This window comes from Pipistrellus kuhlii, unplaced genomic scaffold (genome assembly GCF_014108245.1).
Source record: "Pipistrellus kuhlii isolate mPipKuh1 unplaced genomic scaffold, mPipKuh1.p scaffold_m20_p_7, whole genome shotgun sequence".
In the NCBI taxonomy this organism is placed as follows: domain Eukaryota; kingdom Metazoa; phylum Chordata; class Mammalia; order Chiroptera; family Vespertilionidae; genus Pipistrellus; species Pipistrellus kuhlii.
Window position 1 is genome coordinate 67,589,012 of NW_023425573.1, and position 15,558 is coordinate 67,604,569.

Genomic DNA, 15,558 nt, shown 5'->3' on the forward strand with positions numbered 1-15,558 from the left:
GGTTACACATAAAAGTAGTTTACTGCTGATAGTGATCCAACTCTATAAGGCAAAATGACAATAGAATTCAATGATAAATCAGTTTCTGGATCACAAACATGTTGAAACTAATTTTATTTTTCAATACAATAGCACTTGAGTTTTATAGGATTTTTTACTTTTTAAATTTGTCAATGTGGGAAAATGAAGCCACAAAAACAGTAAAAATATAATTAATGCATAATATTGATTATAAAATTAAATATAGTTTAACTCCAGCATCTTAAAATTTAAGCCTGTTAGGGTTTAATTTACTGACTGGTGTTCAGTATACTTTGTGAAGACTCATGCTTTTTGTAAGTTTACTATACCATTCCATTATAATCCTAAAAAAATTTTCCCCCCAATGATGAGGGCGAGTATGAATTTAAAAGCGACTCACATTCAATTTGAGACCACCCCCTTCACCTTAAAAGAATAGGGGGAAAGAAAAAAAAAAAAAGAGTGAGGCTGTGCAATTGATTTAAGTGTACATACACAGATATTAAAACCACTTTTGATTTAATAGCAAAAGTAAAAAGACAACAATTACATATGAACGGTGCAAAATTACTTTTAAAAACAGAAATTAACACCAGATTTAAATTATCCTGCTAGTAACAAGTCAATGCAAAATGCTGAAGTTCACCTCCATACATATAAAGACATAAATAGTGAAAGTTAGAATGCAAGTGACCTGGAGTTCACCAGTCAACTTCAAGTTAAAGCTGTGAATTTTAGCTGTAAGCAAGATGGTTGTTTTAAAGCACACCAACCATGTAATAGGGGACAAATTATGAAAGAGGGAGGATTAAAAATGATAAGTGTAGACTTGTGGAGAGATATTTACTGGATATACAAAAGTAAGCCTGATTCAGGACATCTATAGCCACATAAAGAATTTCCAGCAGAAACCAGTTTGGCCCAGTGATAGGGCGTCCTCTGCGGACTGAAAGGTCCCAAGTTCGATTCCAGTCAAGGGCATGTACCTTGGTTGCGGGCACATCCCCAGTAGGGGGTGTGCAAGAGGCAGCTGGTCGATGTTTCTCTCTCATGGACATTTCTAGCTCTCTATCTCTCTCCCTTCCTCTCTGTAAAAAAATCAAAAAAATATATTAAAAATAAAAAAAAAAAGAATTTCCAAACTATTTTGACTTGTGATTTCTAGAAGCATTTTCCAGGGCTACTTAAGGAAAGCCACGTTTATATTACATTAGTATTCATTAGTTCACTACTGCCATTGCAGACAATTTAAATACAAATTTAATTTTCTCAATGAAAATGTTATTACCAAAAAGACTTCCTTCCTCTTCCATAACACCATCATTGACCTAAGTTCTGTGCACAAGAAATACTAGGAAAATGGAAACAGATAAAAAAAAAAAAAAATCACACAAATTTAAAGGAGAAAAAGTAGAAGCAACGAGGGATGCAAGAGACCAAAATGTGTACAAATACATATTGTTCAAGACAAACCTATTTGCCAATCTAATAAACCAAGTCAGACATGATCATAAGAGATGAAAATAAGAATCAATCTAAATTATGAAGCTTTCCTTTCCAATTTTCCAATTCAAAACAAAATTTTAAGGACCTTTTCAAAGGCTTTTCTTAGCAAAAAGATCCTAATGACAATCCACAAATATAGTCTTCCATGGTCCATTTTTCTATACACACCTTTCAGAATAGCATTCTAAAAATAGCTGTGATAAAAAAAAAAGACCAAAAAATACAGTGAGAATTAAGGTAGAGTTAAATATTTCTAAACAATATGCAAAATTTTAAACATACGCCAACAGAATATGTATGCTACTCTGAAAGACAGACAACAAATTCACACCTTTCAAAACTTAAAATAAGAATTTCAACTAAATGCCATTACTAAATGTGTCAAGATTTACAGGTAACGTTCAAAACCAGTGCATTAGTATTTTGTAGGGTTAAGTTTCACTTCAAACTGACACACACACACCCCTCTCCTCACATGGTATGCTTGCAGCAAGATTGGACGTTTGAATCACCAAAAATTTTAGCAGACAACTAATGGTAATGGGTGATAAACAGGAATTATTGTGTTAGCAAGTGAAATATTTCTGTAAACATTTAATTATTTCAAAAGGTCATTTCAAACTAATGTTACAATGAACCCTATTCATAACATTTGAAACAATGAGTCCAAATACAATTAAGATGTACAACAGAATGACTAGACTTGCCCAAATTACACGGTACATTACTATCTGAAATTATTTAAATTTTAAATGAATACCGAGTTACATAATCCTTTGAGTAAAGAAAAATGTTTCTTTTTATCTTTTAGCTCAAACGACCTGGTGTAGAGCCCGACACAATCTTGGAAGCTTGTCATCTAACGTTCATCAGGAGATTTACCTTTACTGTTCACTTAGAGCACTAAATCCAAAAGTAAAGTCAATAACCATTTTTCCCCCCTGCGAACCGACTTAGTTAAAATTTGGTGGCAGTAAGAACAGACAATAAAAATAGTACTTACGTTTTTATTGAACTTTGTGAAGGAATGGTACATATAAAACCTGTGCATATAAACAATCGCGGTGTTTATCGTAAGTTGGGAGCTGAAACGTAACATTGAGGAAATGTCTGAGGAGAACGAGACCTCTCTTCCAAAACAATCCCGGTGGAAAATTCCCCATTTACGGTTCTTTTCCAATCCCTCCCGTTCACAAAAAAGCACACACACACACACAAAAAAACCCCAAAACAAACGAAAAGCTAATAAACAAACGAGCCCAGACTTATCACGAGCTACAACCGACTTAAGCTCAGAATCAACCAGTTGAAACGCGCGCGCACAAAACCACGCCGCGAACACCGGACCCCGGGCGCCCGGAGGACAGAGAACCGCCAGGGACCGCGAGGGAAGGCGGCGAACACCGCCTCCAGCACCGCCAACCCTGCCTCCAGCCCCTTCTCGGACCGGAGCCCGAGCAGCCGCCTCTCTCCGGCCATAACCCCTGCGATTCAGTCTCCTCTCGCCCGGCGGCACTCCCACCCCGCCGCCGCCGCCGCCACCCCGCGCGGCCCCCGGCCCCGTTCCCGGAGGCTCCCCTCCTCCTCCCTCCGGCTCGGGCCGCTCGCGGCCGCCGGAGCCCGAGCCTCCCCTTCGGGAGCGGCCGAGGCGCACGGGAGGACCGGCGCCATGTTCGCGGGGCACCAGGCCCTGGAGACCCGGCGAGTCGTGGGGACAGGGCGTGAGCAGTGGAGAGCCAAGCACAGCAAAGGATACACATTGAGACGCTGCCCCATCTCCTGGATAAGGTTGGCCGCCTGCTGGCGGTACGAGAGCTCTATGTCCGCCTCCACTCCGCAGCGGCGGCTCGGCGTGTTCTCCAGCTGCTCCCGAGTAAAGAACCAGCGAGAAGAAGCTCCACGGCCCGACGCCATGACACTTCCTCCTCCGCCCGCTCCCTCGGCCGCCCCCCCGCCCCTCCCGGCTCGCGGACTCCTCGCCAAGGCCGCGCGGCCCCGCCCCACTCCGCTCGCCCTAGCCCGCGCACCGCCCCTTTTCACCCCCGGCCTCCGCTGTGCGCGTGCGCACGGGCCGCCCTACCGGCGCGCGCAAGTAGTTTACTTTCTTTTTTCCGGCCCCCGCCGCGCTTTGCGTGCGGACCCACAAGGCTCCGCGGCCGCTTGTCATTTGGAGACACCGGAAGGTGGGGGTCGGCAGAAGGGAAAGGTCGGCGCGGTGCATGCCGGGTCTAGGATTGATGGGAAAAAGGGGCGGGAGGAGGGGGGAGGGTCCGGAAGAGGTTGCCCTGGGGTCGGGTGGCGAGTGGCGGGCGGGCGGCTGGCGGGTCCTGGCCGTGGTTTCTCAAATCCGAGCGGGTTCGTGGGCCGGGAGCTTGGCGGCGCTTTAAAAGAGAGAAAACTTCCTCTGTCGCCGCGACCCGTAATAACCTCCTCTTTTCTCTAACGTTGGTCCGCGTGGGCTCCCGACTACCGTGTGCGGGAGAGAATCTGCCCAACCCGCGGTCCTGGGAGGGACCTACATGGGGAAGAGCACATAAGAAAAGACCTTCCACGTGTGCGTCGCGCTCGAGTGCTTTCCCCCCAACGTTACCTGGTTTGAATCGCACACCTACGTGGTCGGGTGTTTTGTTTTGCTCTTGAAGTAACTTGCGGAACGTTATGCAGCTAGTAACTAGAGGAGCTGGCTTTCTAGGCTAGGTTTCGAGTCCTATCAAGAGCGTGCTTTTAAACCCCGCTGCGATTTAAGAGAGGTTTGGAGAAGCGGATAGTGCAGGAGAGACTGCGTAAGAATGTTTCAAATATTTAATACAAAACATCGCTCAGATCTGTTCACTTCATTGCTAGGTCCCTGTAAGAAAACACCGCAGAGCTCCACTGGCCTCAGTAGGTCTGTGGCTCTGAGCCAACACCTACAGTATGTCTGCCTATATTGTGCATGAAAATGTTAAATTTAAAATGTTAACACTGCACAGTATAGGCAGAGCTGCTTCTAAAAGGCAACTGATATGATTTCTGAGTTCCTGATTAAGGCTCCAGGCCTTTGTCATCATTTGGGGGCTCCGATGGTCAGCGAGCTGTCCATCTTGACCCTGTCTGTCCCCGTTACACTATCCAGCTATTGATTTGGTTGCAGTAGACAGTTATGACTAGTTGTCTAAATAACTCTATTTCTTATCTACCTCGTTGGCTTCCAGCAAAGTGTACATGAGTCCAACACATTCATGAGAAAAACTAAGCAAATAAGCAATAGAAGGGAACTTCCTCAACTTTATGAAGAGCATTTTTAAGAACCCTACTGCTAGCGTTATACTTGGTGAGAAACTAGAAGCTTTCCTGGTAAGTGGAGGATATCTCCTCTCCCTATTCCTTTCAACATTGGGAGTCCTAGAGAATACAATAAGAAAAAGGAAGGAAATCAAAGGTAAACAGGTCAGGAAGGAAAAAGTAAAATTGATTTTATTCACAGATGACAATTGGTTATGTAGAAATTCTCATTTAAAAAAGCTGGAACTAGTAAGTGATTATAGCAAGATTATAAAGTATAAGCTTAAGGAAAAAACAAAAAATACAAGCTTAATATACATTATCAGCAATGTGCAACTGAAATTTGAAACACTGTTTACAAAAAGTAATACTGAGATATGAGTCTAAATATGTATAGAAAACTACAGAATTCTAAGGAAATGAAAGAAGGTATAAATGGGAGGCTATTCTGGGTTCATGGATAAGAAAATATATTTAGATATCAATGCTTTCCAATTTGATCTATAGAGTCAATGCAATCCCAAAAATTTTTAGCAAGTTATTTTATATAGTAGTGACTCTGCACGAAATTTGTGCAGATTAAAAGGGGATTAATTAGAGGAAATAATTTAATATTGCTATTTGCCTTTTATAATAGAAGTGTCAGAGAAGAAAGAAAATTAGTAAAATGTATATGAAAACCTTCCTCCTGTCAAGAGTCTGGGGCACACCACAGGACCCAGAGTCAGGTCCCCGCCCACCCACATGCACCTCAAAATCCTGTGAGACCCAGACCTGGCTACCCCACATCTCCCCCATTGAGCTAGATCCAGACCCAGCCAATCCCACCCTTGTCAAGCTCTGCCAGGCAGGGGCGTGGCCTCAGGTCCCCTGGCCTGGTACAGGGACAGGGGTGTATGGCCTATGATACCCCGTCAAACCCCGCCAGGTGAACGGGCACAGCCTCAGGTCCCCCAGCCCAGCACCAGAAGGGGGGCACAGCCTCAGGTCCACCATCAAGCCCTGCTGGGTGGTGGTGCTGCCTGAATTCTCCCGACTCAGCACTGGGGGTGCTCCTTGAGGTTCCCTGCCAAGCCCTGCTGGGTAGGGGCACTGCCTTAGGTCCCCTGTTAAGTCCAGCCAGGAAGGGGGGCCCAGCCTCAGGTTTCCTGGCCTGGTGCTGGGGCAGGGAACATGGCCTGAAATCCCCTGAACAAGCTCCACCAAGTGGGGGGTGTGGCCTGAGGTCCTCTGGCCTGGTGCTGGGGTGGGGGTGTAGAGAGCCCTCTGGAAAGGCACATGGAGATTCTTTTAATTCTTATCAGCTGAGCCCGAGGGCACTGGCAGAATCCAGTTATCAGTACTGATTTCTTATGTTTATCCATGTGCTTGGAATGAGGAACAAATAGGACCTTGACTTACCCAGATCTTGATATGCTAAATCTTGTACCAAAAATTGAGAAGCTTACCCAGATCTTGAATAGGATCTGGGCATACCCGAAACTCCATTTGACCTTAAACTCCCCTTTGGAAACCAATGAATACACTGTGTTGTCTGTGGTGAGTGTGACTGTCTCTCCATCAGAGAGATGACGCCCACCTAGCGCCCAGCTTTATGAATTTATTTCTGCCTCTTGTCTCTTTCTCTAATTTCTTAATCTCCAGCTCCTCCACTCAGGAACCTGTTGTTTTCCGTGCAGGACACAGAAAACAGAGAAAATGCCCACTGCATGGGGGGAGCAGCCTGAGGTTCCCTAACCCAGCACCAGGATGGGAAGTGCACCTTGAGGTCCTCCATTAAACCCCACTGGGCGGGGGTGTGTGGCCTCAGGGCCCCTGGCCTGGCACTAAGGCGGTGTGTGTGTGTGTGTGTGTGTGTGTGTGTGTGTGTGTGCAGCCTGAGGTCCCTGCAGATTGCTCGTTAAGGCTCCTTATGGGAAGTTGGCCTCAGCTGTGGGTGCAGCCATCTTTGTAACAGAGTGATAGTCAATTAACATATTCTCTCTTTATTAGATAGGATAACAAATTGATTCTAAAGTTTATATGGGAAGACAAAAGACCCCAAATAGCCAAAATAATACCAAAGAAAAAGTTGGGACTACTACCCAATGTCAAAGATCCTATATATAAAAATGTAATATGCAAGTTGACCAGCACACCCTTGCAAAATATGGTTGCCCCCCTGTAGTCACAAGATGTCTGCCACGGATGGCCAGCAGCGGAGAACAGGGACAATCAGGCCAGCAGGGGAGGGCAATTGGGGGTGACCAGGCTGGCAGGGAAGGGAACTTAGGGGCAACCAGGCCGGCAGGGGAGAGCAGTTGGGGGGGACCAGGCTTGCAGGGGAGGGCAGTTGGGGGCGATTTGGCCAGCAGGAGAGGGCATTTCAGGTGATTGGGCTGGCAGGGGAGGGCAGTTGGGAGTGATCCAGCCAGCAGCGGAGCTATTAGGGATAATAAGGCAGGCAGGCAGGGAGGTGAGTGGTTAGGAACCAGCAGTCCTGGATTGTGAGAGGGATGTCCGACTTCTGGATTAGGGCCAAATCCAGTTTAGTGGTAAATAATATTGTGATAACTAGAGGCCCTGTGAATGGATTAATGCACTGGTGACCAAGGAGGAGCCCAAGCCTGGGCTGTGCACCACACAGCTTCCACTCATCCCAGTCCTGCTGTGCCTGCTGCTCTGCTGCATTCTCCACATGCCTGTCCTAGGGCGATACCGACACACCCATGACCAAAAAGCGGCAATGGGCTTGTGTCCATTTTGTCCCGATGCTGGTCCTGATCCCAGTCCTGGTCTGGATTGCAGAGGGACGAACAGGCATAGTGCCAAAGAGGCTGAGCAATGCTCCTGCTGTGAGAGGTCATTGACCACCAGGAGGCAGCTCTTGCATTGAGCATCTGCCCCCTGGTGGTCAGTGTATGTCATAGCTATCTATTGGTCAAATGGTCTGAGGGACACAGCATATTAGGCTTTTATATATATATATATATATATATATATATATATATATATATGTATATATATATATATATATATCAGTAAGTTATATAAATATTTAATCTATGCTGTATATCTGAAAAATATTGAATGTCAACTGTAAGAATAAATAAAAGAGGCTTAAAAAAATGAAGGCAGCTTATATGTGGAATAAGCACCAATATATTTAGTAGGAGGCGAAAAAGTAAGATGTTACTATTTAGGTAAAATGAGCAAAGGAATATGTACATGCAAGTATTTGTATAACTGTAGACTATCTTTGCAAGAACACACACACAATTTTTTTTAAAAATTAGGTTGTGAGCAATGTTCTATATTCAGAAATGGAAACCTCAACCCACTTTTGTTCTATTGATTGAGGAAAAAGCCTCAGAATTGTCTCTTTAAGTTAAATATAAAGTGGGTATTTATTTAAATTAAGCTATTCTTAAGTAATTGTTTTGAATATAGGCTCAAGTTTTCTGGTTGGATAATATAAATTGAGTTGAGTCAGTGCTGGCTTCCTTCATAGGAGAGATTGAAAAGATGGGGAAGGGTTATGTGAAAGTACTGTTGAATGCATGCAAATAAGTGAATGAAGGCTTATTGCCCTTAACCGCTTCTGCCTGCTAGTCTGATCACTCCCTAATCACTCCCCTGTAAATCCAATCATGTCTAACTGCTCTCCTGCTGGCCTGATCACCCCCCAACTGCCCTCCTCTGCAGGCTTGGTTCCCCCAACTGCCCTCTCCAGCTGGCCATCTTGTTTGAGGGCATGATGGCCAATTTGCAAATTACATCTTTATTATATAGGATACGTACTTTGGAAATTTTCCTCTGGCAACAGAGTGGCAGATGGATTTTATCAGACTAAGCCCAGACTCAAGGGTATAAATAAGAGATTATTTTAATAGTTCTTGTGAGAGATGAGGACCAGAATTTATTTAGAAGCCATAAAGAAGAAAGCATAAATAAGAAATAAAAGATATAAAAATGGTATAACTATCCAACTGCTTACTGGATATTCCCACTTAAATGCCCAAGAGACATCTGAAATATAAGAAGTCCAACAGTGGAACTGTTGATTCTCTTCCCTCCCAAACCTGTTTATCTCATAGTGTTCCTCATCATGGTAAATGGTAGTAAATCTATCCAACTCCTCAAATAAATATGTCTAAAGCAAGGATGTGTTTAATACCATTAACTATATCTCAGAGGCTGAATTATGTGCATAGAAAAGTCAGAGCTAGTTTCATTGCTCTTTTCTAGTGTCTTTTTTAAAAATATTTTTTTATTTTTCAATTATAGTTTACATACAATATTATATTGGATTTAGGTGTACAACTTAGTGATTAGACATTTATCAATATATTACTAAGTGATCAGCCTAGTCTTCAGCCATTTCCTATTGTCTTTTTAGTATCTATTTCACTTAATTCTACTTTGATCTTTATTATTTCCTTCCTTCTACTAAATTTGAGCTCCATTGTTCTTTTTCTTATTTATTAATGCAGGCATTTATCACCAAGAACTTTCTTCTTAGAGCTGCTTTTGCTGCACCCCATAAGTTTTAGTGTGTTGTATTTCCATTTTCCTATGTTTGAAAGTATTTTTTGAATTCTACTTTTTATTTATTTGACCTACTGGTTGTTCAATGGTATTTTGTTTAATCTCCACATATTTTTGAATTTTCCAATTTTCTTCTTGTAATTGATTTCTATTTTCATACTATTTTGTTTGGAAAAGATGCTTGATCTGACTTAAATCTTATTAAATTTATTAAGACTTGTTTTGTGGCCTAACATATGATCTTTCCTGGAGAATGTTCCATGTGCACTTGTGGGATCCCTTAACACAACTCGCGTGGTTCAGGGCCCACTCAGGGTCTGGTTTCTGGAGAAGGCCGAGCACTAAAATGAAGAGAGACTGGAAAAGAGTTAATTTGGGAAAATGGGGGGCCAGGAGGGAGTCAACCTCTAGTGGGAAGACTACCACTAGGCTCTGGCCTTGCTCTCCCTTTTATTGAGGCTATGGGATACACCCATTACCCTTAAGCAGCTTTGGGAAACACCCATAGCCCTTAGGCAGGTAATAATCGATTATAGGATCAGTAATGATTTACATGCTTACAAGATGGGGAAGTTGCCTCAGTTGTCTTAATCGGGAGTGGTTGGCTCTGACCTTTCAGAGCTTCAAGGTTGATCAGCCTCTTTCTATTAGTGAGACAATGATTGGTTTCTGGCATGCACTTGAGAAGAATGAACATTTTTTTGCTTTTGGATGGAATGTTCTGGCCTAACCATGCTGTTTAAAGCTGATGTTTCCTTATTGATTGTATGCAGGAAAGAGCTTGTGGCTGAGTTTGTGAACAAGGGGGGAAGAGGTAGGAGATGAAGATAGAAAGTTGACCAGATAAGTAGGCCATGATTAAGAGTTTAGATTTTTAGAGATAGAGGATCCAAAATGGCTGCACAGGTAAACACCTAACCACAGCCGCACACAACAATTTCAAGAAAATACAACTAAAATATAAAATGGACATTACCCAGAACTACAGGAAAGTTGAGTGACTGGAAATTCTACAACGAGAAGGAAAGAGAAAACCAGAAGGAAAATCAGAGAAGCTGTAAAAGCCTAAGGTACGGAGATGCGCTGTGTGCACGGAGAGGACAGAGCTGGAGAGGAGGGGGCGGGGTGGCTGAGTGCCTGGCTGGCGTACCCTAGTGGGAAGGAGATAAAAGCTCCAGATTGTGCCAAACCCCAGACCCGACAGCGCGGAACCCCAGTTCTAGATTAGACCCTGGGGACCCAGGCTCATCCAGAGGGAGCCTGGGCTGTGAGGCGGAATCCCAGGGGAGCGGTGAAAGGCAGAGCCCCAGAGTTGTGCACATTGCACACAGAGGACGGACTGTTGACTCTGCTGCTAGATTGCCCTAGCAGGAAGGAGACAAAAGCTCCGGACTGTGCTGAGCCCTACTTCTGACTGCTCTGATCCCCAGTTCTAGGCCAGACCCCGGGGACCCAGGCTCATTCAGAGGGAGCTTGGGCTGTAAGGCGAAACCCCGGGGGAGCAGTGAAAGGAGATCCCGGAGGCGTGCACATTGCTTGCAGAGAACAGATGGTTGGCTGTGTCATGGGATTGCCCTGGCAGGAAGGAGACAAAAGATCCGGACTGCTCTTAACCCCCCTTCCAATCCCACTTCCAACTGAACTGAACCCCAGTTCTGGGCTCATTGGGGGTGAGCCTAGACTGTTTGGTAGTGGGAAAAACTTGGGGGCACTTCACTCTCAGAGGTGCTTACAGCGAATACCAAAGAACCCTGAGGAAAACTGAGACTTGGGAGCCGCATAGGGCATGGCTGACGGAAACCAAGGCTATAGGCTCCACCCTGAAACTCCGCCCCATACAAGCAGAACCCAGAGACTTTTAAGACTTCCAACTCAGGGAAGCTGTGAAAATGCCGAGACAAGGAAATAGATCACAAAAGAGAGTACCGATTGGAGGAGAAACCAAGATGCGGAGTGGGTGAGCAGCTGGTGTGCCGCTCCCACAACAATTTGAAGATTGAAACTAGTATGAGGGACATCTATCATCCAGGACCATGGGAGGGAGGTACTGGGTGGTTGATAATAAGCAATTAATGTGATGGTGGGAGCAGTGAGGGACTGATGGGGCTCTTGGAATGTGACCAGCCGGAGAAATGGAAGAATGGCGGGCCCGGAGGGGCCAGGCCTGGAGCAGCAGAAGCCAGGCCTGGAGCATCCAGTTCCAGAGCAGCCAGGCCCAGAGTAGCAGTAGCCAGACCCAGAGCAGCCAGGCCCAGAGCAGCCAGGCCCAGACCAGTAGCAGCCAAGCCCAAAGTAGCCAGGCCCAGAGCAGCCGGGCCCGTAGCAGCAGCAGCCAGTCCCAGAGCAGCCAGGCCTGGAGTAGCCAGGCCCAGAGCAGCCAGGCCCAGAGCAGCAGCAGCCAGGCCCAGAGAAGCCTGGCCCGGAGCAGCAGCAGCCAGGCCCAGAGTAGCCAGGCTTGGACCAGCAGCATCCAGGCCTGAAGCAGCCAGGCCCCGAGCAACAGCATCCAGGCCTGGAGCATCCAGGCCCGGAGCAGCAGCAGCCAGGCCCGGAGCAGCCAGGCCCGGAGCAGCAGCAGCCAGGCCTGAAGCAGCCAGGCCCAGAGCAGCAGCATCCAGGCCTGAAGCAGCCAGGCCCGGAGCAGCAGCAGCCAGGCCCAGAGCGGCCAGGCCCAGAGCAGCAGCAGCCAGACCCGGAGCATCCAGGCCCAGAATAGTCAGGCCCAGAGCAGCCAGGCTTGGAGCAGCAGCAGCCAGACCTGGAGCAGCCAGGCCCGGAGCAGCAGCAGCCAGGCCCGGAGCAGCAGCAGCCAGGCTCAGAGCAGCAGCATCCAGGCCCGTCGCAGCCAGGCCTGGAGCAGTAGTCAGGCCCAGAGCCGCCAGGCCCAGAGTGTTGTGGGGTTGAACCTTGGGTTCAAAATGAAAGGAAAGAAGGAGCAATGCAGCCAATTTGGGTACCAGAGTGTTAGGTTCGTCATCACAATGGACTCAGAGAAGCTCCTGTGTCCCTTCACCCAGAAGGACTGAGAGTTGCCCAGACGACAGCAAAGTGGGAGAAGAAAAGGCTACGCAAGGGACTGAGGTGCCAACATGGACATTCGAAGAAATTAAAGACTGAAATGGAAGCTACTTCATTAATCATGTTCCTGCTCTTGCTAGCATCTGTTAGCTTCCATTCTTCTGCAAAGTCTTGTGCAGCAAATCCAAGGACTCTGAGTAAATCTACACCAGCAACAAAAGAGACTCATTTAGTAGCTAAAAATAATAATATGTCCATAATTCTGATTTCTCATTTTGTTGTTTTGCCTTGGCATTGTTGTTATTATAATAGCCAGAGTTTTGCTCTTGACATTCAAGTTTTGAAAATAACATGTATGTGGTTTAGTTTTTGCATTGGCATTGTTTGCAATTGTTTTTAATTTTAGAACCCTATTATTGATGTTCAAATTTTATTTTAATTAGTAAAAAATTGTGAGATGTAGAGAGCCACCTGAGAAGGCACATGGACATTCTTTTAATTCTTATCAGCTGAGTCCGAGGGCACTGGCAGAATCCTCTTATCAGTACTGATTTCTTAATCCATGTGCTTGGAATGAGGAACAAATAGGACCTGGACTCACCCAGGTCTCGATATGCTAAATCTTGTACCAAAAAATAAGGAGCTTACCCAGATTTTGATGAATAGGATCTGGGCACACCCGAAACTCCTTTTGACCTTAAACTCCCCTTTGGAAGCCAATAAAAAACAAACAAACAAGGGAATTAAAAAACCTGATGAACAATATTAACTGTTGAATATAATAGAATCAGAGGTATGGAAGGGGAGTGGACTGATGATTCTCAGGGAAAGGAGTAGGGGGTGCGGGAAGAGAATGAACATAAACTGTGCATCTATGGATGAGGACAAGCGGGGGTGGGGAAAGGGCAGAGGGTGGCATAGGAACCTGGTGGAGGGGGAAAAATGAGGAACTTTTGTAATAATATGAACAATAAAGGTTATTTTTAAAAAAAGGGTTTAGATTTTTATAAGTTTCATAGGAAGCCAATGGACTTTTTATTTTTTTATTTTATTTTGTTTGTCATTGGACTTTTGAAAATAAATCTGTTATATAGTCTGATTTATGTTTTTCTTTTAAAGGAAAAACCACATTAAAAGTTGTGTAGAGAATTAATTAAGGAGTCAAGAATGATAGTAAGGAAACTAGGCAAGAAATGATGGTGACTTGGGCAAGAATAATAGAATGAAGTTGTGAGATGTCATAGATAGAACCAGCAGCACTTGATAATGGACTGAATGTAAGGAAAGGGAGGACAGAAAGAAAGAAATCAAGGTTGACTCCTAGGTATCTGTATGTGTGTGTATTATAATTTGCTCAGTCTCCTACATTTGGACAATATATAATTTTCAGTATTTTACAATAATAAATAATGCTGCAATAACATTAGATTCATTCTCCACATCATACATAAGGATAACTCCAACATTGATTGGCTCAAAGATTTAACCATAAGACAATAAAACTATGCTGGCACTAGAAGAAAGATGAGTAAATTCCTCTTTAATCTGTGTATAGAGAAGGGCTTTCTAACTATTACTGTCCTATCAAGTCTTAGGTCAAAGTTTTCTTTAAAGAGACTTTCTCTGATCCCACAAATTAATGTCTTATTCCCCATCATTCCCATAGTCACATTATACATTTCCCCATTTTAACTACTTCATCGTATTTATCAGAAAAAAATTCCTTCCTTCATTCCTTTTTCCCTCCACTTCACTCCTTTCTCTTTCCTTTCTCCCTCCTTTTTATGTTTCTTATCCTCCAGACTGTAGACTTCATTAGAGAAGGACTTTTATCCTTTATCCCTTTTATTCTATATCCCCAGTGCTACAGCGTGGCACATCACATAAACATTCTGTGAACATGAATATGAGTATCCTCATTATCAGTCTTTCTATGATATTTATATTTACTAAAATGATCATGTTTCTTTCCATGATAAATCAGTAATTAAACATTATGTTAAAAAGTGCTCAAATATAGGATATTTGAGGAGGAATGTTGCTCTTTTCTTCAACTTTGTTTTTAGGCAGATTGGTGTAATAAGCAGAGTGGTGGGTGGGTAAAGTAGTAGAAAGCAATAGGAGGAGCAACAAAGAGGTGGAGTAATGTACTGAATAAAGTAAAAATAACGGGATGTAGTTTAGCAAAGATTATATTAGCATAAATTACTTGCCAATACTCTTGATTTATCTAAGCTAATGGGAGGGAATAGGAGTATTAATCAGTCAAAGCAAGAGGGTAATTTTGAAAAATTATATTTGATTTTGGAATTCAGCCAGAGGTACACAAAACACAAATGTTCATCACCCTTCCTAAGACCAAGTTCATTTTCAGCAGCCCAGGTAGGACCATAAATGAAGGGTAAAATAAAGCTACCGTGGTATTGCTCTGCTCTCAATCTCCACGGCTAGCTTTACACACTCTACTCAGTATTTTAAATTAAAATAGCTTCTGATAAAAGAAAATTATAGCCTGGAATTTTTCTCCAGAATAAATTGTCATTTAGTCTGAAACCTCTATTCCCATAGTTTTGCCTTCCTATCTGTTTACCACCTCCAACTCTCCATAAGCCTTTTCCATCCTTCTAGACTCACTCCACGTTCCAACTTCTGTGAATATTCTCCCAAAAGTTTGAGTCCAGATGGATTTTACTGAAACTTCTGTGACACTCATGCTGTATTGCTTAGTAATTATTTCATGAACAAGTGACTTGCCTCCATATCCTATATAATAAAAAGGCAATATGCAAATTGACCTTAATGGCCCAACAACCGGTCGCTATGACATACACTGACCACCAGGGGCAGACACTCGATGCAGGAGCTGCCTCCTGGTGGTCAGTGTGCTTCCACAGGTGGAGCACTGTTCAGCCAGAAGCCAGCTCATGGCTGGCCAGTGCAGCGGCTGTAGTGGGAGCCTCCCCTGCTTCCCTGGCAGCACTAAGCTTGAAGTCGGACATCCTCCTGAGGGCTCTTGGGCTGCCAGATGATGTCTGACTGCCTGTTTAGGCCTGATTCCCCTGGGGAGCAGGCCTAAGCCGTCAGTTAGACATCCCCTGAGGACTCCTGAACTGTGAGAGGGATGTCTGACAGGTGGACATCCCCTGAGGGGTCTCGGACTGTGAGAGGACACAGGCCGGGCTGAGGGACTCCCCTGAGTCACGAATTTTCATGCACCAAACC

General features: G+C 44.5%; 1 protein-coding gene across 7 annotated transcripts in view; it reads right to left on the reverse strand.

Annotated features, from left to right (window-relative positions):
- Positions 1–3,506, reverse strand: part of CCNT2 (cyclin T2) — a 36,206-nt gene extending 32,700 nt beyond the window's left edge. For 2 of the 7 annotated variants that reach the window (XR_004984836.2, XM_036420893.2), the window contains exons 1-2: positions 3,284–3,506; positions 2,531–2,612 (exon numbers count right to left, since the gene is read on the reverse strand). Coding sequence is in view for 6 of the 7 variants with exons in the window: in XM_036420893.2 (XP_036276786.1) it covers positions 2,531–2,612; positions 3,284–3,441 (240 nt within the window). In the remaining variant the exon portion in view is untranslated. The remainder of the gene's footprint in view (positions 1–2,530; positions 2,613–3,283) is intronic. The other 5 variants (XM_036420894.1, XM_036420897.1, XM_036420896.2 and 2 more) reach the window with 3 other exon arrangements.
- Positions 3,507–15,558: the final 12,052 nt, after the last annotated feature.